This window comes from Colius striatus, chromosome 2 (genome assembly GCF_028858725.1).
Source record: "Colius striatus isolate bColStr4 chromosome 2, bColStr4.1.hap1, whole genome shotgun sequence".
Lineage (NCBI taxonomy): Eukaryota > Metazoa > Chordata > Aves > Coliiformes > Coliidae > Colius > Colius striatus.
Window position 1 is genome coordinate 31,287,252 of NC_084760.1, and position 23,609 is coordinate 31,310,860.

Consider the following 23,609-nt stretch of genomic DNA (forward strand, 5'->3'; position numbering starts at 1 on the left):
TCCCGGCCTCTCCCGCCGCCGGGCGCATCCGGGCCCTGCTCCGCGGCGGGACGTATTCACCTGCGGGAATGAGCCTTTTCCCGAGGGCGGCCCTTGACTGTTTCCTAACGCGCACCCGCCCGCGCCGCAGCCGCCGCCTTTCCCGCCGCAGAGGAAGCGGCGGGGCCGCCGCCTGCTTCTCCTCCTCCTGCCGGCGGACGTCCGGCCACGGCCATGGCGCTGGCGGAGGCGGGTGCCCGCGGGCGGGCGCTGCTCTGGCCCCGCGTCGTCCTCTTCGGAGACTCCATCACTGAGGTAACGGCCTCGCGGCAGCCCGTCAGGGTCCCGCCGGCTCCCGCTCCCGAGCCCCATAAACATCCCCGTTCCTCGTGCGGGGGCTGCGCGGGGGTTTCCCGCGGGCGTCCGTCCCGTCCGAGCGCGGGGCTCCGCGCAGTGGCTGGGGCAGCGCGCGCGGGCGGCGGCCGCGGCGCAGGGCGGTGTGAGCCCCGCCGCCTGACCCCTCCCGCAGCCGCAGCCCCTGGGGCGGGCGGCGAATGCGGAGTGCGGCCCGCAGAGTGACGTCTCTATTGCGCCTGCCGTCAGAGTGTTCCTTTATCAGGTGTAGAGCCTTTTTTGCAGGGATTCGTAAAGCGCCGATGCGGGAGGTGCGCTGTGCTCAGCGCGGCGTCGGCAGGCGCGTTCTGCAGCCAGGGAGCGCTGCCTGCGGTCGGCGCTCTCCCCACTCCTGTGTCCCTTCCCCGCGGCTCCCTGCGTTGAGCTGTCCTGCCCTGGGGACGCGTTCTGCATGACCAGACCGTGATCGACTGAACTTCTCCTTTGAGGCAATATCCGCCTTCGGGTGTTGGTTTTGGGTCACTGCCACGAGTTGTGGGGGTTCAGTGGGTCACAGGCGCTCTGGTGAAAAAAGATTTGTCTGAAGACAGAGTTAATCTTTAGTGGGAGACAGTTGTCGCCTAAACTGACTCGGTGTGCAGCCTTGTGTGTGTAGGGGAGGATGGTGCAGCAGCAGGAGTAAGAAGGGACTCATTTTTCTGCAGTTAGAAGAGGTAGGTTATCAAACTGTACTCCATAGCAGCATGTGATTTGAGAGGCTACCTCAGGTGTGAAAGGACCTTAGAAATAAAGCAGAAAAAGCTTATTTTTAAAAAAATCAAACACCAGAACACCTCACTGGCCAAAACGAACCTACCGCCTGACACCAGTCAGTTTTGATTCCAGAGGGGCCACAGGGGTACCCTCTGCAGCTACAGTCCGGCGTTGCTGCTGATGCCAGCTGTGCGTCTGGGTAAGACCAGGGCTGCGTGACCCTGGCAGGAACAGGGCAGGCTGGCAGGGAGGAGCGCTGCTGCAGCAGTGATCGAGGTCACATACAAAAACCTTTTGAGGATGGAAGGTGCTGGTGGTGGGACTGACCTGCTCGGGAGCAACATCTTCCAGTGAGGGTCTAACCCTTTTCCTTGCTTTCAGTTCTCCTTCCAGGAGAATGGCTGGGGGGCGTACCTTGCTGAGAGACTGGTCAGGTAAGAGCTTAAGTTTCAAAAGTAATTTCTAGCATGCGAGAAATCATGCAGCTTTCTTTTAAAAGAAAACCAACACAAGTTCATATTGGATGTGTATTTTCACTTATTAACATTTATTGATTTATAATAAGTGGAACAGCCTGAGTGGTAACGTGCCCAGTACTGATGGAAATACTGAATGTTTATTCCCACTCAAAGCTGGAGCAGAATGAAGGGAAAAAAACCCTTTAGGGACTGTCGAGATTGTCGTTCTGGTTTCTTAGTCTAAGTGACAAGTAGTACACATGCAATCTGTGCCTGCACTTTCACAACCTAGAGTTACAATCCCACCGAGAACTGTTCTCATGTCTCATTGTTTCTGAGAGAGGCAGAGGCAAGGAGCCTGACAGAATGGTTCAAACCTTCCCAGGTTTTATTTTGGTGGGCAGAGGAGGGATGTTCCTTTTGATATGTGTCTCTGTTTCAGAAAATGTGATGTTGTGAACCGTGGGCTCTCAGGGTACAACACCAGATGGGCTAAACTGATCCTCCCAAGACTGATCCCTAAAAGTGATAGTGCTGAGAGTACTGTTGCAGTTACCATTTTCTTTGGAGCTAATGACAGTGCTTTGAAAGGTACAGTAGCTTGCTTTTGTTTTTTTCTTTCCATGACCTGTTTTCTTAACGTGGTTTCACAGTTCAGCAGAAAAGACTGAACGTGACACAGGTTTTTCCTGCCACTTCTCTGTGAACACTCTTTTCATTTTCACAGTGGATTGTTTTCAGTCATTTTGTTTATTTGCATTTAAACCATGCAGTGCCTTCTGTTTCTCTCCCTCCCACCAAGTTTTAATGTTAAAAGTAAATTTCAAGGTGCTCAAGTATTAGTAGTATATTCGTTCCATAAAATGGGAGTTGGGCATCTAGCTGATTTTTCTGCCTCAAAAGAGTCCTTGGCAGATAGGTCGAGGAAAGGAGGGAAGGTAGTGTTTGGGTTCTCTCCAAGGTAAGCATAGTGGAAGGCAGAGCTAATCTAATGAGAATGATCCCATCAGCACATGAAAGACTGCCTCTAGGTCCATGGGGATTTCCCCAAATTTTCTCTCCATCCAAGAGAGTTATAAATCATAGCTTTGGTTTTGGGTGAAGTTTGAGGGGATTGTGGCATCTGATACGAAGATACGCAGCTGTAAGAGAAAGTACCTTAAAAAGCCAAAGTTGGTATTTCTTTTTTCCCCTCTGTGCCTTACATGTGTTATGTGGAAGTGCTGTGTTTGGACTCTTGATTTGCCTGCTTTGGTTATTGAGGAACAGCATCTTCCTCGTACGCCTCTCGAATCAATGGCCGAGGTGAACTGTGTACTGAAAGTGCTTTGCCCAGCATAGAAACGATGTGTAGAAAGCACCTGGGCTTGTGTAATAAACACAGGGAGCAGTCTGACGTGGCTGAGGCATGTGCTCCCTCCCCTCGCAGATCTGAACCCCAAGCAGCACGTCCCGTTGGAGGAGTATGCTGCGAACTTAAAGGCCATGGTACAGTACCTGAAGTCAGTCGGTATTACTGAAGACAGGATTATTCTGATAACACCGCCACCCCTCCAGGAATCAGCCTGGGAAAAGCATTGTCTTGCCAAAGGTAAGAGGGTCACACAGATGGGCTGAAGTTGTGTGTCTCACCAGCAGCCTGAGGTAGTGACACCAGGCTGACGGGGCTTGTGCCAGATCATGGTGATGCTGGCACCTTGATGGAAAAGGACTGCTGCTGTTTTGATCAACAGCTTTTGGGTAAACTCAGGGACTAATTAATTACTGTTGTCCTTCCAGAAGTGTTGATTGATCTGTTCGGGCACAGAACTGATGCAGGTGGCTGCCCTTCAGAACGCAGGTTTTGCTGAGCTGGCCTGGGCCGACTGTGGCATGTCCTAACACCTTCCAAAATAACACCAGTAATGAAACGAAGTTTGGCCTTAGAGAATTTCATAATAGTCACAGCATATTTCTCTTCCATTTGGATAAGCAGTTAATAGCCTGGCCAAGTTTCTTTTAACTTAAGAAAAAACCCAAACCCAGAGAATATCATATTCTAAGGATGCCAGTACAAGTGCCTGCAAAAGCAGCAGTGATTTCGCATTTTGTTGTTGAAGCTGACTCTAAAAAGAGAGGCAGTCGGCACTGCTGTCTGCCTGTTACTTCCCTGGCAGAAATTGACTCGAGCAGCAACAGTTTACACCTCCTGAGAGCGTGTCTTTTTTCATTGAGACAGCTTGCCCCCTGCTTGTACATTTAGAAAAGACTTTTGAGTTAGATTCACAGGGTTAGATTAAACACAGGGCTTTCTCTCACTGGGGTGGCATTGTGTATCCCGAGTTGTGTACTCCTCACGTTTGAACTGCGTTAAAGGAGCCTGTGCTATTGCATGACTTTGCATTAGGGGGCTTGGGTGTGTGGCAGTGATCACTGTCAAAAACAGATTTTGCACTATGTGGGCTGTGGGTCTCACCCACCAAGGGAGCTTTTTATATTTAGTCTGGAAAAGGAGCAATACTCACAACTGGTGTTAGACAGCAGTATCTGGAGCTGCAGGACAGATCAAATGCACAGTACTGGCCATGCCTGACACGTGGCAGTTGCAGCTCCTTGGACAGGGGGTGAGGGATAGGTCAGGCATGAAGCAGCCTTCCTTGCATGTGCCCAGCTCCCACCACAGCTGCTGCAGTCCCAGTCTGCAAAACAGGCATCTGGGTTGTCCTTTTAAAGGTCCCTTAAGTGAGCAGACCGTGACTGCTGCTGGTGTGGCTCCTAGCTCTCAGGTGACACCTCCAAAATGTGGATTTCTTTTTATAGAGTATGGAGGGAGCAAACTTGCATTTACAGTGTTGAAGCTGCCAGCATCTGTCTAAAAGAGATTGCTGCCTAGGGATGGAACAAAAGCCTGGGTGATGTCAGACTGCATACTACAAATAAAGTGCTGTGGACACAGTAAGCAGCAATATCAGATCATTTGCCCTCAGCAAGCATCCAGGAGAAACGTTCTGCTTATTTATAGCCTTATGAGGTGGATGTCAGAGCAAAGGAGAGATGTGAAATGTGAGGAGCATGTTCACAAGAACATTCATCCAGGCACGAGACGAGACTTGAAAAGAAACGCAGCTTCCCAATGAGAGTGTTGTGGGAGACGAGTCCCAGCCCTTACTTGAGCCAGAGCTGCTTTTCATCATCTGTGTAGCCATCGTTTCATCACAGGAGGCGACTGGGTCGGTCAAGCACTACCTGGCTTCCTTCTTGTCCTTCATGGCTTTGGAAATGAATCCCAAGATGAGGTCACCCCACTAGCTTTCCTGCCACTCAAGTGAGGTTGAGTGATCAACCCAGGTCTCTTCTTTTACCCTTCTTAAAAATGGGTGTGATGTTGACCCTCTTCCAGCTGCCAGGGGCCTCCCATTATCTGTGGATGTTTGCAGGTGGCAGATATTGGCCTGGCCAATGCCACAGGCAGCTCCTTCAGGTCAGTCCCCTGGCACACAGATGCATCTCCATACTCATTGCTCCCCACTATTGGCTGTCTTCCTCCCCAAACTGGGGGGAGATGCAGGTCAGGATGAGGCATTAGGTTGCCTCCTTGGTCCTTGAGGAGACCCCCATATTCTCTGAGCTTCCTTTGGCTGCTGCTCCTGTCTTCTAGATCCAGCACATGCTCCTACAGAGCTGCACACTGAGCATTCTGCTGTGTGCTTGTTGCTGTTGCCTCTCTCTCACCTGCTGCACATTTGTTAACAAGAAACATATTTCCAAATGCCTCAAAAACAAAAGGTGCCCTGAAAGAGACGAAAGGAGCCAGAGCTGCCAGAAGCCTCTCTTGAGGTGCTTCAGATCTCCTTGGCAGCTGGTTACATGGGCAGGTTTAACAAGCGGGTGGGTGTCACATGTGCCACAGGAGACTGCAATCAGCTGTGCCAGGTGCCGTGGCTCAAGGTTTCTCCTTTGCTCCTGCCTGACAGGTGACCAGTTAAACCGCCGCAACGCCACCACCGGGCAGTACGCGCAGGCCTGCGCGCGGGTGGCTCAGGACTGCGGCACGGACGTGCTCGACCTCTGGACACTGATGCAGAGAAAGCAGGTACGAAGGAGGGCACGAGAAAGACTTGGAAGCTGTCAGGATTGTGCAATGCTGAAATGGTACAAGACAGAGCTAAACTGCACTTTGGGGAAGAAAGGAAGTAATCCAGAATGTTTTGTAGTGGGCTGTGAGAAACAGTGGCTTAGTACAGCCTGGCCATTGTATGTGGTTGGCAAATGGCCTTGTGTCCATAACATGTAAATAACCTTTTCCTTGGACTTTGAGTCATAGAATGGTTTGGGTTGGAAGATACCTTAAAGATCACCTAGTTCCAACCCCCTTGCCATGGGCAGGGACACCTTCCACTAGACCAGGTGGCCCAAAGCCACTTCCAGTGATGGGGCATCTACAGCCTCTCTGGGCAACCTGTTCCAGTGACTCACCCCACTCATAGGGAAGAACTTCTTATATATAACCTAAATCTGCCCTCTTTCAGTTTAAAGCCGTTAGCCCTTGTCCTGTCACTACCTGGCTTCCTAAAAAGGACCTCTCCAGCTTTCTTGTAGGCCCTTTTAGGTTCTGGAAGGCTGCTATAAGGTCTCCCCAGAGCCTTTGCTTCTCCAGGCTGAGCAATCCCAGCTCTCAGCCTTTCCTCCCAGGAGTGGTGCTCCAGCCATCATCTTCGTGGCCTCTGGACCTCCAACAGGTCTTTCCTCTGCTGAAGACTCCAGAGCTGGGTGCAGTACTCCAGCAGAGGGAGTCTTGGGCCCTTCATGGTGCTGGGCACACCGTGGACCAGCTCAGGTGGGAAGGGGCCTCTGGAAGCATCTGATGCAGCACCCCCTGTGCAGTGTTGGAGCAGCTCCAAGGTTAGATCAGGTTGCACAGGTACCTACTGCTGCTTCTGGCCCAAGATCCAGACTCATCCCTGTGACAGGTATCCCAAACTCCTCCCATCAGCAGGTACCTCCTGTTCAGACACCAAATCCTTTCTCCCTCCTGCACCCCTTGCTGCAGCAGGACTGTTGGATAGTGCAGTAGACTCAGTATTTTGATTACATCAGTTCATAGTGTGACCTTTTCCTGACAAATAGCGGCAAGTTAAGCCACCAGAACGTTCTCTCACTGTTTTACTACAATGGTAAACAACAGAACTAGTATATACACCCAAAGGCTTTGAAGAACTTACTTATAAATTACTGAAAACCTATTTGCAACCAGCAGCTACATTAGTAACATGTGGTTTTAACTTCCCCTCTAGGATTTCTCTTCCTATTTGTCTGATGGCCTTCATTTATCAAGAGAAGGCAACAGCTTTGTGGCAGCACAGCTCTGGTCACGCCTGGATAAGAAGCTGTCTGCCCTTCCTTCTCTCCTGCCTTACTGGCGTGAAGTGGACCACATGCAGCCCGAGGCCAGTCTGCTGTGAGCTGCCCATGGAGTGCCTGGCCCAGGGGACCACACTCTCTGCTAAAGCTGCTCCTCTCAGACACCATGGGGCTGGTAAGAGGCAGGAGCACGGAGCTTGTCAAAAGCCCTTAACGTCAGTCCAGAGTCATTTCTTTGGATGCCAGGAAAAGCTCTTAGCTGTACTTCAGCCAGGCTTCTGATAGCAATACACTGGAGTTCAGAGCAGGAGTTTCAGAGTGTGATGTTCTTTGGCACCAACAGCAGCTTCTTGACCCCTGGCTCTTGTATACAGACACAGATGTCAAAGCAGCACCTGACCTGGGATAGCATAAAACTGGTGATGCACATCCTCATTTTGAGAGCTTGGAGAAACTACTGGAAAGAGCTGGCCTCTGCTGACAAAGCTGCACCATTGCATTTGCCATCAAGCTAAGGAGACCTTTCAAGGGAGCTTTGGCATTCATCCGTAATTTAACAACGGATATAACAGATGAGTGCTGCACACTAACTAGCTGGAGTTTTTGGCCAAGAGAAAAAAATTCAACAAGAAAACTACTGGTACAAGCTGCAGAAGACTGCCTGCAACCTAGATGAAATTCAACAAGCATGGGGAAAAAAAGGGGTTTAACAAGTTAGACAGGGGCAGAAATAAGGATATTACTGGACCATGAATTACACCCAAATAAAGAGCAGAGCACTGCAAATATCCCCCTACCTAATTCTAGGCTGTATAAACAGACAGCCAAGGCTGGGAATGCTGCCTATGGCACGTGGGGTGGAACAGCAATGAGAGTGTTGAGCCCTCCTGCCTTCGCTGGTGCCACGAGGCTGCCTTTGGTGACTAAGGCAAGTTGGCCAACTCTCTTGTCCTAATGTTAGAATTGAAGCCTGACTAGTTGTTTCTCACCACAAGCCCTTTTGATTTATAAACATTTCTGGCTATTACACTGGAGCCTCCTTTCTGTAATAAATACCTATTATAAAGACAGAACAGCAGAATGGGTGAAGGCCAAACAGTGGAAGGGGCTCCCCAGGGAAGCTGTGTCTCTCCCTGCCTTCTTAGATGTTACAAACCAACCCTGGAAGCACAGGTGGTTTCTCGAATGCAGCTCATGGTGGGAGGTGGGTTCTGTGATCTCTGAGGCCTGCCCTTAAACCTTTTCCTGCCACTGTTGTCTTTCCACCTTGGCAGTAATGGTGTTATTGCCAAGAACATACACTTGTAGATTTGCTACCTGAGAAGGCAGCTGAGCACCTCCCCCACCCAACCTTAGCTGTGAATTTCACTGTGCGAACTGGCCCACAGGACACAGGGTGAGACCAGTTCCATCCCCAGGAGGGAGGAGATAGAGTTGGCTCAAGTCAGGCTGCATGCCAGAGACTTCAGTTGGGCTTTCACAACTACACCATTCAGCTCTTTTCTAGAGGACTGCACAGAAACAGCTCTTGTTTGACTGAGGTGGGTTGGGTTTTTAATATAAAAAGCTTTTATTGTATTGGGAATTAAATTAACTCCTCACACATAATTCCTTGCACTGAATCAAAAAAAAAAAACAACAAAACACCCCAAAAGTCCAAACCCGGTGTATAAAACAGAACAGCTCGTCAGCCAGGAATACCATAAGGCACACACGTTCAAGTATTAGTGTAACACGCCCCCGGGGGCGGGGGCAGCGGGGACACTCCCCCAGCCCTGCACAGCTTTGGTTCCTGCCCCCAGCCCCCCATCCCGCACCCCGCGGGGCTGGGCGCGGGCGGTAACAGTTCACGATTCCTCCCTCAGCCACCTTTTGTGTCAGTTTCATCCCCAGCGAGAGCAGCGGGGCAGCAGCAAGAGCTGCTTTCCTGCCGGGTCAGTCGCTCCGCGGCCGCGCCGTGTGTGGCTGCTGCCCTGCTCACCTGGCAGAGGACACCAGGCAATCGCCAGCTTTTGACATCCTACTGCAGGTGTGGGAACTGGAATTCACGAAGTCTCCTCCTTACACATGCCCTGTAAGTTTAACAAAGGTTTAGCTCTTTTGGTTAACTTCACCATTGTTGTTAAACAAATGCCCTCCCTGCAACGGAGTGAATTTCCACCCCTGCCCCCCTCCCATTTCTTTATGCCCCACAGGCCACAGAAAGCTGAGGCTCGGCTCTTCAGCCACCTCAACAGCAGTGTTACCTATATCAAAATAACAATTGGAGAAACATTTCTGCACCCAAACAATTGCTGTAAACAGCTGCTTATGAGGGCCCTCGGCTGCTATTTTCTCCCCCCTTAGGTTTCTTTCTCCTCCCAGACACATGACAGACCTCGTGTGGGAAACTCCCAACAAAAGCCTTTCTCTGCCCTCAAGACAAGGCAGCCTCAGGGATCAGGGCCAGTCCCTTAAGGCTTGACAGGCTCCCAATGATCCTTGTGTTTATTTCAAAGCTGTATAGCTTTGTGATTCGAATTCTGCATCTTCCTTCAGGGCTGCGAGGCCGAGGCCGTATTTTTCTCTGCTTTGTTACTTTCATTCTGTTCTCAAGGCATCTGCTTTGGCTTTTGCTTGCATGTACCTTAAACTGCTAAATGATCTACTCTAGGGAACATACTATGGTGTTCTCCTGCTTTTAAAAGCCCTTTAATTTTGTCTCTCAGTGCTGTCAGACTACAAAATATTAAGTTATTAAAAAAAACGCTAATATACATGATCCAGTATCCAGGAGGATATTTGGTTTTGCACCACAGGTCGGAGGAAATGTTAAAGGTCAAGGAAATCGAAAAACAAATCCAAAAAGCTTCAAAAACAAGCTGGTTTTAGTTTGGATTTTCCTTTTAAAAAGATATAACGCTCTAATAAATGTAAATTTAAGGAAGGTCATACACATGACCAGCATCTGCAGGAGGTCACTTCCTTATTTCTCCCACTCCCTCGCAAAAAATATATACACATATATTTCTATAAATGAAATGGTTTTAGATCCTCGTGTTGCAGACGGGAGTCATACATCCAGAAGGCAGCCAGGCACTAGCATTCTGTTTCTTTGCTGTCCACCCGGTTCTGGCGCTGTAGTTTAAAGGACGAAGCTTTCTCGCTCCTAATGACGGGATGGTCCGTCAAGTCCTCGAAAGATTTGGCAGCCGAGCTGCTGTTGGGGAAGGGGTCCTTCTCGAAGCCGTCCTCGTCGATGTGCGAGTCGGTGCTGGGGTCCTCCTGAATGGTGTCCATGCGCTGGGGGTCCAGCTTGGGCGCGGGGGCAGCGGGGGGCGCGGCGGCGGGCACGGCCGGGGGCTGCAGCGGCTGGTGCCGGCTCGTCGCCGGCGCCGCCGGGAACGGCTTGATGATGCGCACGGAGGCGGAGTCCAGGCTGCTCAGCATCTCCACGTTCTACGAGACACAAGCAGCCGCGTCACTAGGAAAAGCAACCGGGACCCAGGCCGGGGTTCTGGGTTTTCTGCACCGTTTGCAAAGGGAAGGGGCGCCAGGCAGCCGCTGAGGGGCACCCGCACTCCTGTCACAGCGGCTGGAAGGCTACCGCGGCCGCACCTCCGCGCCCTGCAGGGCGCCAGCTGCCCTGCTGCCCAGCCTGAGCACACTGCACTGCACGATACTAACTAACTCCTTTTCCTCGCAGAACATCTCTGCTTCCCTAGGAGAGAGGCAACATCCAACAGAAACAATCTGTCGTGCTGGGTTTTGCCCAGGAGATCAGCTACCCTCTAAGGGCCAAAGGCAGAAGGGCCCCAGCTTCCCCACGGGCACAGCCTCCCTGGGACAGAGCTGCCCAGCAGCCCCAGCCCCACCTCCCCATGGGCCAGCATTGCCTCGGCAACACGCAGGGCTGGAAATGCCAGGTCAAGCCAGGCAAGCTTAGCATGGGGAAACAGTCGAAGGCACAGCTTCTTCCACTTGTCCAACCTGAAGGAGTTCCTTCACATGTGCAAGTGGCTGCACTAAAGGCAGGGTCTGGCTGTGATCACTTCCAAGTACTGCAACCTGGATTAAGGTTAAAGGCCACTTAAAGGCCACTGATTTCTGCTTCTGTGTGGGCAGTTTGGAACATATCCAGAGATTGCTGAGCATAAAAAAAAAAAGCCTCCACAAACCTCATAAATGCTAATGCTGAGCAGGATGAGGTGTCTAACTGCATTTCCCAGACACTCAATCCTCAGCAGATCCCAAAGACTCGTGATTTGTTTGTTAGACTGTTGCTGGGGCAAGGAGCCTGTTAACTATACCAGCACTCTCCTGCCACAGCTGCTTCTGGGATGTTTTTGACTGAATTCAAGTGTAAAGCTCTGAGGTGACTTTCATCTTGGTATTCAAGACCAACTGTGGGGCACTGGAGCTAAGATCACCTTCAGGAAGGTCAGAGCAGATAACAGAGATGATCTGCCTTGGTGGTCCCCGACCCCAGCACGCTTCCCCAGTGCCTATACAGGGAAGAGTTCTGTGAGGCCTGTTTTACCCTCCCGTTACAAAATCCCATTTCATTAACTGCATGTTTCAGTTATTTATAAGAATTGGGTTGCCAAAGTACTGAGCAGGGTACCCAAAGATGCCCTGTAATTATAATGAATCTCAGCACCCTTTTGCTCGTCCCCTCTGGCATCTCAGAAGACAGAAGGTGAGAAGTGTCCCTGCCAGGTCCCCGCACCCCACGGCCACTCTCCCCCAGCCCCTGGGAGGCTCCAGTGCCTGGGAGGCACTAGAAGCTGACTCCTGCAAGCAGCTGTTCTGCAGCAAGCACACTGTGTTTTGCAGACACTTGTGCTGAGGGGTCCCTGGACAAAGCACACACACAGCAGGAGCCACTTCCTGCCCCAGAGCTACTATGCCACTGAGGTCAGGGCAGGGCACCCATGGGAATCAGGGCTCACACCTGCTGAGCTGCACGGCCTCACATAGCCAACACAGGCTTGGTAAAGAAACAGTTTTCCTCTCAAACTGATTCACCCCTCTGTAACACGAGGCTGTGGGGCTCCAGGTGTCACTGTTATCCCTTCTCTGATACATACCCAGCTAACACCTTGGGCCCCTATTGTCTAACACACATGGATAGCTCTGCCACTGCATACGCACACAGTAACTTACACTGGGGCAAAACAGAGACTTGGTGTTCTCTTCATACTGCTTGTCCAATTTCTTGTCCTGTTGGAAAACAAACAAAAGCAAACCAACACACACACATACACACACACACAATAAGCAAGTTAGTTTCCCAGCTGCCAGGTTCCGGTCTCCCCGCAGGGACACAACAGCACGTGGGGCTCTTTTCCCTTCCTGGCCCCCTGGGCCTGCCCATCCTCCCCTGGGGGTGCTCCTGGGCACAGCAGCCCTCTGCTCTAACCCTGCACAGGCCCACACTCCCAGTTACCATGAGCTCTTTCTCTCTTAACCCATCCACCCAAGCTTGACCCTGAGCACTTCCCATTCCGGGTCTCCCCAGAAAATGTGAGTGTCTAATTTCTTAGCAAGGCTTTAGAAAACTTTGGCTCTAATGAAAGTTACCAAAATTATACTTAGGTAGAATTCAGGGGGCTGAGGAAGAAAATCTGATGAGGAAAGAACGAGAAGAGCTCTAGGGAGCAGTCCTGAGAGCAGTGGGCCTGCCAGACCCTGGCTGTTGAGCAGGAGTTTAGTCCATTGAGCGAGCAGTAAGTCCAGCAGCACACTGGGTTTCCCCCTGGGGTTTGCTGAAAGCTTCCCATCACCTTCTATCACTGACACCTGCCATTTCACACAAGAGGAGTGTTCTCTTACAGCTTAGTTTGAGAGCAGTCAACCCCGAGACACCTTACTCACCACACAGTGCACAAGGATGCTGAGAGGAATCCAAAACAGTAAGGAGAAGACAAGCACAGAACCCACTATATTATCTGCCAGGAACTTCCCTGTGGAATCAAGTCAAATCCATCAGTTACCTACCAAATGCTGTTTCATGAACACACACACACGAGAGTGAGGGAGCCCTGGCACAGGCTGCCCAGGAAGGGTGTGGAGTCTCCTTCTCTGGAGGTTTCCAAACCCACCTGGACGCGTTCCTATGAGACCTGATCTAGGTGGACCTACTTTGACAAGGGGGTTGGGCTGGATGATCTCTACAGGTCCCTTCCAATCCCTACCATTCTGTGATATCCCCGTTCTGCAGCCACTGCTCATGCACATCAAGCCTCAGAACTCATCAGAGAAGCCCAGGCTGCAGGACTAGGCACAGATAAAAAAATTATACCATTGTACAAAATAGGAACATGGGGTTCCCCCCCTGCCCCGTTCTCTGACAAGAAATGCTGACCAGATGTAGCATTGAAGAGGAGTTGGGAAGAAGCTACCCAAAGTTAGTCAACCTGCCCTTAGAAGTGACACAACTGTTACAGACATCTGGTTTTACAACCATACAATAATCACCTGCCTTCACAAACTAACTATTTCAACATCAAAGATATATAAGTTGTCTCTACTTGAGCAGGCTAAATAGCTTTAACAATTACCTAAGAAATATTTTTCTGACCCTAAAACTCAAGATGGAAAGGCCCAAACACTTGTAGTGGGCTTGTGTGCCCAGGTTTTGGTAGCAGAGGGCTACAGCAGTGGCTTCCTTAAAAACAGCTACTGGAAGCTTCCCCTGTATCTCATAGGGCCAGCACCTATGAGCTCTAAGATGGAACCTCCACTGATCAAGGCTGAGCCAATTACCAACAGAGGCAACACCTCTGGGATTAATGTATGTGAGAAGTGGAAGAAGTTCCTGGGCAGTTTCTAAACTGCAGCAGCAACAGAGAGTGAGAATGTGAAAACATCTCCGCAGACACCAAGGTCAGTGGAGAAGGAGGTGCTGGTCCAGGCCTGGAACAGAGATGTTCCTGCAGCCTGTGGTGTAGGTGAGGTAGGCCTTTCCCTGTAGCCATGGAGGGAGCAGAGATCCACCTGCAACCCCAGGGAAGACCCCACAGGTGGATGCCTGAGGGAGGCTGTGACCCTGTGGGAAGCCCACACTGGAATAGCCTCCTGGCAGGACATGTGGGCAGAGAGAAACCTACACCAGACCAGGCTTTCTGGCAGGACTTGTGACTCCATGGGGGACCCATGCTGGAGCAGTTCATTCCTGATGGGCTGTTTATCCTGTGGAAGTGACCTACACTGGAGCAGTTCCTGAAGAACTAAGGACCCACATTGGAGAAGTTTGTGAGGGATTGTCTCCCGTGGGAGGGAACCCTCAGTGTAGCGGGAAGTGTAGTGGGAAGTGTGAAGAGGCCTTCTCCTGAGAGGAAGCAGTGGCAAAGTCCATCTGTGATGAACTGACCGCAACCCCCATCCCCCATGAGGCAGTGACTCAGTGCAGGCACACAGCTGGGGCTGCATGATCTCAGTGGTTTGTTTAAATGAGAGCGAAATGAGGTTTTCCTCTCCCAGTCTGTTGACATTTAAATCCCACTGAGAGGCCCCACTTCATACTACACCAGAACTAGTTGACCTCTAAAAAGACTGTTATTTCCTTTTCTCTAATTGACCTGCTTCTTGGTATTCAGACAAGAAGCTACCATCTCCTTCACAAGTTTGGAAGATGTCTAGAAAATAATGGAGAGGAAAAATGCAAAATGATCCCCCATCCTTTCAGCTTTAAAAGGCAAGATCAGTATTGTTAAATATCAGGTAGAAATGTATGTTTTTCTACATAATCAGAAGCCCAGCTGCTAGCTGCCCTTGCATACAGCTGAATAAAACCAGCCAGCTATCTCCCTGCGATGCTTCAGAGGTTCACGTCATAACCTGAAAATACCTGAAGGATTTAGTTACGTATCTTACCAAAAGTGTTGATGCTGAGCTGGTCTATGAAATCCCAAAATCGTTCAATCACATCCTGCACTTGCTTCTCGCATTTGCCCTGCAAAAATAAAGCACTTATTTACAAAATACCCTTACCCTTCCTAAGCCTTCTTGGAGAGGGAAGAAGATGGCTTTCATCAAGGCTGATGAAATGAAAACTACAGATACAGCAGCACTCGACTCACATTGTGAACACAGACTTCCATTCATGCCTGCTACCAGCAGTCCATCTTTACTGAGTTTCAACTCTATTGCTGTCTGAAACAGATTTAGTTTTAATGCCTGAAATGTGCAAAACCTACCCCACCCTCACCCTGTGTTAAGGGAGATAAAACTGAAGTCTCTGTGGAGGAGAGTGCCTAAAAGCACTAGAAGCCTAGGTTCCCACTACCCACTGAGAAGGCTGGAGCTCTTGGGAACCCAGAGCTACAGACAGACAGACTCCCAGCCCTGGTTGTGCCAGTTTAGCACAGCAGATTGTCAGTCTGTTGGTTTTACCAGTGGAAGGGCTGGGATATGCTCTCTAAAATTCACTTATCTCAACACCCAATTTAGCTTCAACCACCGGTTTCTGCAGGTGCCACGGCTGTCCATGCAGCTGTCAGAGAAATGGGCCCTGAGTGACATCAGGAGCCCACCAGCCTCCCTGTCCCTTCCAGATCCTGCCAGCTCATTTTCATACAATTGTTCCCCAATCTGGATTATTTGTCAAAATTAATTGTACTAAAGTGAAAGACTGCAATAGCAAGCACTGCAAACCTGGCTGGGCTTAGGGCAGCACTCCTTCACAGCCTGTCAGCTGGCTGGGCCGTGGGGAGCAGCAGGTGAGGCTATGAGCCACAGCAGAAGGCAAAAGCTTCAGCTCACACAGGACTCTGCAGAACTAACCTCCACCTGCAGCCTTGACACCCTTTTTTCACCCTGTGGAGAGGTGCTTACACAGGATGACCCTGCTCAGCAGCACGTGAAGCTTTGGCTTCCCTACCAGCACAGCCCTGGCTGCGAGGGCTCAGAAGGCAGAGCGGGGGAACACGTACGTTGGTGTCGCAGAAGCCCACGGTGCACGGCTTCCCCTTGCGCAGGAACAGGAACTGCTGCTTCGCGTCCATGTACGGGACACAGCGGTCCTGCTCATCCCGGCAGCACACCTTGCACGAGTTATCCGTTTCTGTGAGACAACAACAAACTCCTTCCTCAGAAGCACCGAGCGACCCATGACCCAGTGTGGCCCCCAGCTGACCGTGCTCTTGCCCAGCTGCCCACCCCCTAGGGAAGGCAGGGCCACACATGTCACCCAGTTTTGGGTACTCTGATGACCAAGCCTGAAATTCAACCAGAGGCCCTGTGCAACATGAGCTTGGTCCCACTGTGTCCCCTCACTCCAAGTCGATACCCCAACATTGCAGGAATCCCCAGGCCAGTAAAGAGGTTCCAAACACACTCAAAAGTCCTCCTTCTACAACTTCCTTGCACTGTCCCTTGAAGTTTTTATCCTACTCCCACCTGCTTTACCAGCTTTAAGAGACATTATGGAGAGCAAGTGAGTAGTAAAACCTATCAACAGAAGTCAAGACCAGGCAGCAGGGGACAGGACTCAGTGATCCTGTGTTGTCCAGGCACTTTAACCTCTTTGAAATCTCTCTTTAAGCACTTGTTGGAGGCCACTAGTCCTCTGCCTTGATGCCTGGTCTAGAGGTTGGCTGGCATCTCCTTGCCATCTCCCTTGTCCACCTGTGGCAGAACAGGTGGAAGGTAGGAGGATGCCCTCTCCTTTAACTGGGGTGCCAGAGCCTAAGTCTCACCTTTCATGTCTTCAGCCCAGACCATCAGGAGACAGGAGGGCATTCACATTCCCTTTTCTAAATGGAAAACACTAGCACTAAATAAACAACAGCTTAAACTTTTTCAGAAACCGTAAACTCAGCCTTCCAACAGGCAACCCCAGGGCAAAGCCAGCACTCTCCCAGGAGCAGAGCTGAACTAGATGATCTTTAAGGTCCCTTCCAACCCAAACCATTCTGTGATTCCAGTTCAGTCCCGTGTCACCCACCATTGCACGCACACGACCGCAGGTTCTTCTCCCTCTCGCAGAAAGGGACGCACTCCCCATCCTTGCACTTCCCCATGTCCACGCAGACCGTGTCATCCGGAGCATTCCCTGGAGGGGGGCACTCGCTGCTGTTCCCTACAGATGGGGGTCAACAGGGTGGGAGGGTTGTGTTAGAGCAAATGGCAGAGCACTGAGGTGTGCAGGAGAATAAAAAAGGACAATAAAGGAAATCCAGACTCATCCCGGGGCGGGGACCTCAATAGCTTGCTCTTGGCTTTCATCTGCAGTTGCCTGCAGAGGCAGCAGAAGCTCTGGAGCCTTCAACCAATCAGTGAGCAGAGCAGCCACTGGCAAAGCAGTAGCACCTCTGACCTGACTCCTTGCCTCTAGGAAAGATGATGAGGAGGAAGTAAACAAGTGGGGAAGTGAGAGTTGCAGTAATTCCACCCTTTCTATGGCAAGACTCAGCTCATTTTTGTCCCCTCCCAGTGACACACTGTACTTTGATTTTTCTTTTTAAGGGAAAGAAACAAAGTAGGAAGGAAAAATAAAAGCAAAAATTTTAAAAAGCAACATTTTTCGTGTTTTTCTGGGCAGTAAATCACCAAGTGACTCCTGAACTACAATGGAACCCATTATAAGGCAATTGCGTGCTGCTTAACTGGTCTCTAAAATGACATGTCCCACTGAACAAAGGGCACTGGTCTGAAAGCGGATGGAACAGGACAGTGAGACCAGAGTGCTCAGCTCACTGGCTTAAGGGCACAGAACCACCTCCTACCAGTGCAAAAAGACTCTCCTTTACAAGTGGCATTTATGGCTTCCTGGCATTTCTTCTGTGCACTTTCAAACTGGCAGCCTTTACAGCAGGGACTGTTCCGATCACTGTGGAAAGATCAAAACAAAAGGAAGAATTATTAAGCAATTTATTATTCTTCTTTAAAAGAAGCAGAAGCATTGGCAAAGCCAGGAAAAAATGACATTTAGGGAAAAAAAGAAAAGCTGATTCTTGGAGACTGACCCCAGAACTCAAAACCCTTACCCTCATTACCCCTCCCACCACCATCTTTCTATACACCCACTCACTCTTCATTTACCAAAGGTAAAAGCATGTGGAAAGCACAACATATAGATACACAACACAGGGATCTTTATGTTGCTTCAAGGTGCCTGGATCCTCTTGTCACGTGCTGTGCAGCTCTGGACAAGACTGTTTCCTTCCCCATGCACTTTCCCCCCATGTGTCCCAAAGGTTTACCGCTCTTTCTCCTGCACTCCCTTTATCTTGTTTGTTTTGTATCTAATGCAAGAAGGCCCTCAGTACATACACTGTGATCTAAGTCAAAGAGAGTTCTTGCTAAACAAAAGGAGCTGCATGAGCTCTCTACTGTTAGAAACTCTGAGAAACCAGACTGGACACTGCATTGCAACAGGGCCACAAACACCCCAAAGAGCAAGAACAGAGAGAAGGCTCATTTAGTGCAGTCACTGTGTCATCTGTGCAAACACAATTTGCAACAGTCTTGAAAACCTCAGTGCGTGATTCCAGCTTAGAGCCACCTTGCAAGACAAGCAAACATTGCACTTGCACAGGAAATTTGTTAATACTCATTTTCTGAATGCCTGATTTCCCTAGAATATAACAACCACCACAACCACCTTCAATTCTGTAGGTCTTGGCAAATCTCAGAAAAAGCAACAGAATGCTCTAAGAAGTAACACATGCAAACAGTGCAAGCACACAGCAGCCTCTCCTGAAACCCTCTCTCTTCAGCTCACACGTTTAGCCTTAAAGCTGGGAAATGGGTCTGTGACGCTGCAGCTGGTTTTAAGGGCTTTCAGCCCAGCCCTCTGTTCTCTCCCCTGTTAAGAGAAGCTGCAGCTTCTTTGCCTTTACCTGCATTTGGCACCATCTTTCAGCTTACAGTCCGCAGTGCAGCAGGGATCAGCCTGTTGGTACAGGAGGCCGGGATCGCATTCCTCCCCTTCGTCCACTCGGGAGTTCCCACACACTTTGTTGTTGCGCTCTTTGAAGCACTCCTGGGCCTTGATCTCTATGGTCCTATGGATGGATTTTTTGCTGCAGCTTGAGAACATCTAGAGAGTCACGAGGGGAAAGAGCAGCACTGAGGAGGGAGCGTACCCTTGTGGTAACAGCGGCACTTATGACAGCCTCAGCCTCCTTACACCCTAAAGTTCTGGTGCTGAGAAAGCAGTTTTTCCCTCTAGACTTGCCCATCTGATACCTTGGAAACATTAAGATGGGAAAGTAATGGCCTGACTCGCAGAGCCAATGCCAGCTCACTCTCCCATGGCTCCAGGAGCACTAACTCCCACCCCCAGGCTGCCCAGTTGCAGCTAGCGGAGGGACGGTGCTGCCTCTGAACAGTGGGACTTGGTGGGACCCCAAGCGAGTTCCACCAGGCTGAAGACTAACGATTCCCTGGACCATCTCAGCCTCTCACCTGAGGGCAGGCCCTGGGCCAAGGCTGTGCTGCCAGTGCGAGATCCTGGAGGAGAGCACCATGGCCATACACCCAGCAGTGTCTGCCAGGAGCAGCTACAGGCCACCCAAGTGCTCTTCGATACTCAAGGTTCTGTGTTTGACTCTTGCTGATGGTCTGCTTTTAGCAGCATGTGGCCATACGTAATTACAAATAACTAATTAAGAAAACCCCTGGATGTGCTATCAACTCCAGTGAAAGTCCAAATCCAAAGACAGGCTTATCTTGCAGAGAACCCCAGGGCATGCCAGTATGTTCCCTTCCCATGGCCAATCCACTACATTCCTGGTGGTTTCAGGCTATAGGAATCATTAACCAAATAGACTTCTTGTGCAAAGGGTCACTGGCCACAGCAGAAACTTGTATGTGGAAGTAGAACTCTGCAACGATACCTTGTTGTTTTCATGATCTCCGCTGACAGCGATTGGGTACATAACGTATTTCCCTCCTTGGTCTTCAGTGGGGGCACATTCTGGCAGGCTATCGGGATCGTGCTCTGCTCCAAAGTTATGCCCGAGTTCGTGTGTTGTAACCAGGTCAGCCTCCTTTTTTGAACATCAAAAAAAGCAATGCTGAAAAAAATTAGCATGAGCAGGACAGGACAGAAGAAAGAACTCAGCTACTTCCAGGCCACCAGCAATGCCAAGATACACTGAGACGGGAAGGGATTTCCCTACGAGCTTTGCTTTTAGAAGTGGGCAACTAAAGGCAAGTAAAATTATATTCCATTTACAAAGACAAGTCCTAGGACTAGGTTTGAATACTAAATCACTGTTAAAGGCAAAGTGTTGTCCTAGAATATAAATTTGATCTTGTTTTCAATGCAATGTAGATACTTAAAATAGCGAAATTTGCTTTTTAATAGCTGGAAGGGATAAAAAAGTTGAAACAAGAAAAAATCCAAACAAACACCAGCTACTAGGATTACCCAATCTCTTGTTTAACTTATCTTGCCATTGGAATGATTTCCTCTAAATGCATGATGACATAAGATTGCCGACTAAGCTCTTCTATTGCATGATTACAAGGAAAGACATCTATCAACATGGCCCAACAGGGACAGATTTCCAACATCATTTATGCAAGAAGGGAATCCCTCTGCTGAGGATCCCAAAGGGGCTCTGCGTCACTGCACCTCCCTGCACTGCCTCAGCCACTGGACAGTGTCAAGTTCACAGGGTAATGGCCACAAATAAAACATGCACAGAAACAGAAGTTAGTAAGAAGACAGAGCAGCTGGGAGACAAGAAGTCGGCAGGTTTGAGGTGGTAACCATCACTTCAGCTGTCATGTCAGCACAGGGAGGACCAGGCCCTGCAATGAGTAGTGCCTGTAAGGCAGGAGTCAAGTCCACTCAGAGATCACTCCTGTGCTGCACCGGGTTTCATCTGAGGAAGGGTTTTCAAGGAGAGGTTTTTTGTCTTTCAAAAGTCAAGAGGACACCACAGGACAGTGTCCTTGTGGAAGCAATCCACAGTGCCCCCCCCACTGCCCCAGCCTGAGCTTTGCGACCCCACGGGGAAGGCAGCAAATGCCATTTCCGGCATGACCCAAGGCAGGGCTCCAGCTCGGAGACTGAACAAGCGCACACAGCGTGGCAATGGCTGCAGCTCCTTGTCAACATCCCTCTCACACAAAGCTTCACTGTCTTTTTTTATTTCCTAGCTTCTTGACAGCTTCTGTGCCAAGTTCTAGCCCACGCATCAATTATGAATTCCCTTTATGATCGGGCTGCAGAAAAGCACAGCCCAGAAGTCAGCAGAAGACGAACACACCCAACTGCAAAGATTTGGCAGATGCCAACACAGACACTGGTCTGGTATCTTTACTAAGGGAGATAAAGCTCATATTCAGGTCTTTGTGTGTTTACTGTCTCATTAAGTAGGAAAATTCCAGACACGATCAATTTACATTAGGCTTACTACAAGCACTAATAAGCCCCATCTATTACACTGTTCTCTGCTCTGTTTATGACATACACACACACAAATCAGGTAAAGAACTTTTCACTGAAGGGCGCAAACTGCCTGCTTTGCCTGCACTGCTTTGCATGCACAAGCATCCATCTGCAGCAGGCAGATGGAGGTAACAGCCAACAGGTTAAGTTTTATCTTGAGTCAGCAGAGTAATAATTCTGTTCTAAGTCTACTTGTTGTCTAATAATTGCTTGTTCTCTTAAGAGTTCTGTTTTGTTGGTGTTTTTGTTCATTTGGGTTTTTTTTAAAGGATGCAAAGTACATTTAAATTCACGTTTGGGTACCACAATTCTGTTTGTGCCCAAACACCTACAGCTCCTATCAGACACTGGCTATGTCTCCTCACTACTGTTCCCCAGGGAATTCAGTCTTCAGTTCCACTTAGCCCCGACTCCCCTCATCAGCAAGGACAAAAACTATGATTTTATTTTGCAGAGCTACATCCCTGTCTCCACGGATCTGACTCAATGGGAAAGGCGGCAGCTTGTTTCTGAGCAACCACAGGGCTTGTCACAGTCCCATGGCACACATCAGCACCACACATGTACATACACTGAGCACTCTCCTACCTTTGTGAGGATGGTCTTCCCATAGTTCTTGGTGCTGGTTAAGCCACTGTTTAGATAGATGTCCTTCTTTGCATTTTGACTATAATAAGCTATAAAAGCAAGAAAGAAACAAATCAGAATTGCCAAACATTTTTCTTGGCTTTCAGTGATTCTTGGGGGATGAGAGAGGGATGCTTGTCTGGGGATATGAATGGCTTTATTGTTCTCGCAGGCTCACCAGTGAGACCCTCTCTCTTGCCAGTTTTTGGAGTGGAGAATCTTTCCAGCACAGCACAAACAGCTTATGTATTGCAGTAAAGGCCAAAATATAAGAAATTTCCAAGACAACAGCATCTGCTATTCCAGAACCGCTGCAAGATGCACCCACACAAAGCAGCCCTTGGGCTGGGGCTTGGGCTGGCCAGCTCATTCACAGCAGACAGCTTACTGACTTCTATCCTTTCCTCCCTTCTTTTCCCAGCTCCAGCCAAGAAAACAGCCATCTATCCTATCTGACAACTAGCTACCAGTCTCTGCAAGTAACACATCACACTTCATAAAAGTTGGAGAAGACAAAGGCAAGTAACAGAAACTAGCTTTCAATCCACCACTGAGAGGGAAGAAAAGGAAGCCTTGCCTTTAGGACAAATGCCACCGTGGCTGTTTGGTCTGGGAGAACCAACATAAGCCAATCCAAGCGTTCCCATGTCAAAATCTTGATAGGTGAAGAGATGAGCAAGGCACACATGAGCTGCTTTCTCAGCAATATCAAAGCTAAATTGCTTTCAAGAAAAAAAACAAAAGTCAAATCATTGTAAGACACTTCTCGGTGCATATTAGCAAGTCTATAGGTAAGAACATTTACTTAATGAGCCAGACATGTGCCTTCTGGATTTCTCTGGATCAGAATAAAGCAGCTGGTATCTGTCCTACAGAGCTGTAGGGAATTAAATGACTCTCCAAGCACACAGTACATATTCTTTTCCATAACTCGCCTAGTCATTTCCCCACTTCACAGAGGGAAAAACCCAGGACAATACTTTGATGAAGGTCAGAAGGAAGCCAGTCTCAGGGCCAGACACATCAGGACTGCTCTTCTGGCTCAGGCCCCTCATTAACAACTCTAATTGGTGTGTGCTCTGTAATTATGCAATTGAGCCCTTCACCGTGGGCTACAGGGCACATCAGACAGTTCAGCTCTGCGTACCATCTACACATCATGTGAAGGAAGTAGTGGAGTTTAATCTGTTACTACAGAGCAGCTGTATGAACCAGTAATTCTCTGTATGGGGCACAATTTTCCAAGGGTTGCAACCTACCTCTAGCAGCATTTTCACATCCCAGGCATCTTTCTTATCATCTGGGTAACTTTTTGCCATATTGTAGTGCTTTTCTCCAGGTTTTACAAGATTTGGCTCATTGTGGATGATAATCTACATTTCAAAAAGGGCAACAACAATGTAGAGGAAGTTTGATCAATTTTACAGCTACAGAAAATTAAGATTACATTTCAATGTAATCTTAAATGTCTCAATAGATCTGTAAGAAGAAAAATTCAGACTCAGCATGCTTCTGAAGTTCATTTTTCAGCCTCTGCTAGTTAAGATACACTGACATCACAAGCAACTATGAAGCCATTTTATAGAGCAACATGAACAGTTTTCACTGTGACATTCTGCTTTGAGATGCATGTTATTTTACCAATCAAAAAAACCCACTCAAATATAACCAGAATTTAAAAGTAGCATAAATAACCCCAAACCATTTCA

The 23,609-nt window shown here is 49.3% G+C and overlaps 2 protein-coding genes across 3 annotated transcripts in view; one reads left to right on the forward strand and one right to left on the reverse strand.

Moving 5' to 3' along the window:
• Nucleotides 1–200: 200 nt before the first annotated feature.
• On the forward strand, nt 201–9,819 carry IAH1 (isoamyl acetate hydrolyzing esterase 1 (putative)). Its single transcript, XM_061989822.1, has 6 exons — nt 201–294; nt 1,468–1,520; nt 1,987–2,135; nt 2,974–3,135; nt 5,498–5,616; nt 6,818–9,819. Exons 1-6 carry the CDS (start codon nt 214–216, stop codon nt 6,983–6,985), a joined length of 732 nt encoding a protein of 243 aa, XP_061845806.1. The 5' UTR covers nt 201–213; the 3' UTR covers nt 6,986–9,819.
• The window catches only part of ADAM17 (ADAM metallopeptidase domain 17), a 35,448-nt gene continuing 20,251 nt past the window's right edge, over nt 8,413–23,609 (reverse strand). For both annotated transcript variants that reach the window (XM_061989820.1, XM_061989819.1), the window contains exons 8-19: nt 23,160–23,273; nt 22,478–22,622; nt 21,862–21,950; nt 19,709–19,861; nt 18,710–18,909; nt 17,594–17,697; nt 16,813–16,947; nt 15,800–15,930; nt 14,742–14,820; nt 12,741–12,829; nt 12,030–12,086; nt 8,413–10,322 (exon numbers count right to left, since the gene is read on the reverse strand). In XM_061989820.1, the coding sequence (XP_061845804.1) occupies nt 9,963–10,322; nt 12,030–12,086; nt 12,741–12,829; nt 14,742–14,820; nt 15,800–15,930; nt 16,813–16,947; nt 17,594–17,697; nt 18,710–18,909; nt 19,709–19,861; nt 21,862–21,950; nt 22,478–22,622; nt 23,160–23,273 (1,656 nt within the window). In that variant the 3' untranslated portion in view covers nt 8,413–9,962. The remainder of the gene's footprint in view (nt 10,323–12,029; nt 12,087–12,740; nt 12,830–14,741; nt 14,821–15,799; nt 15,931–16,812; nt 16,948–17,593; nt 17,698–18,709; nt 18,910–19,708; nt 19,862–21,861; nt 21,951–22,477; nt 22,623–23,159; nt 23,274–23,609) is intronic.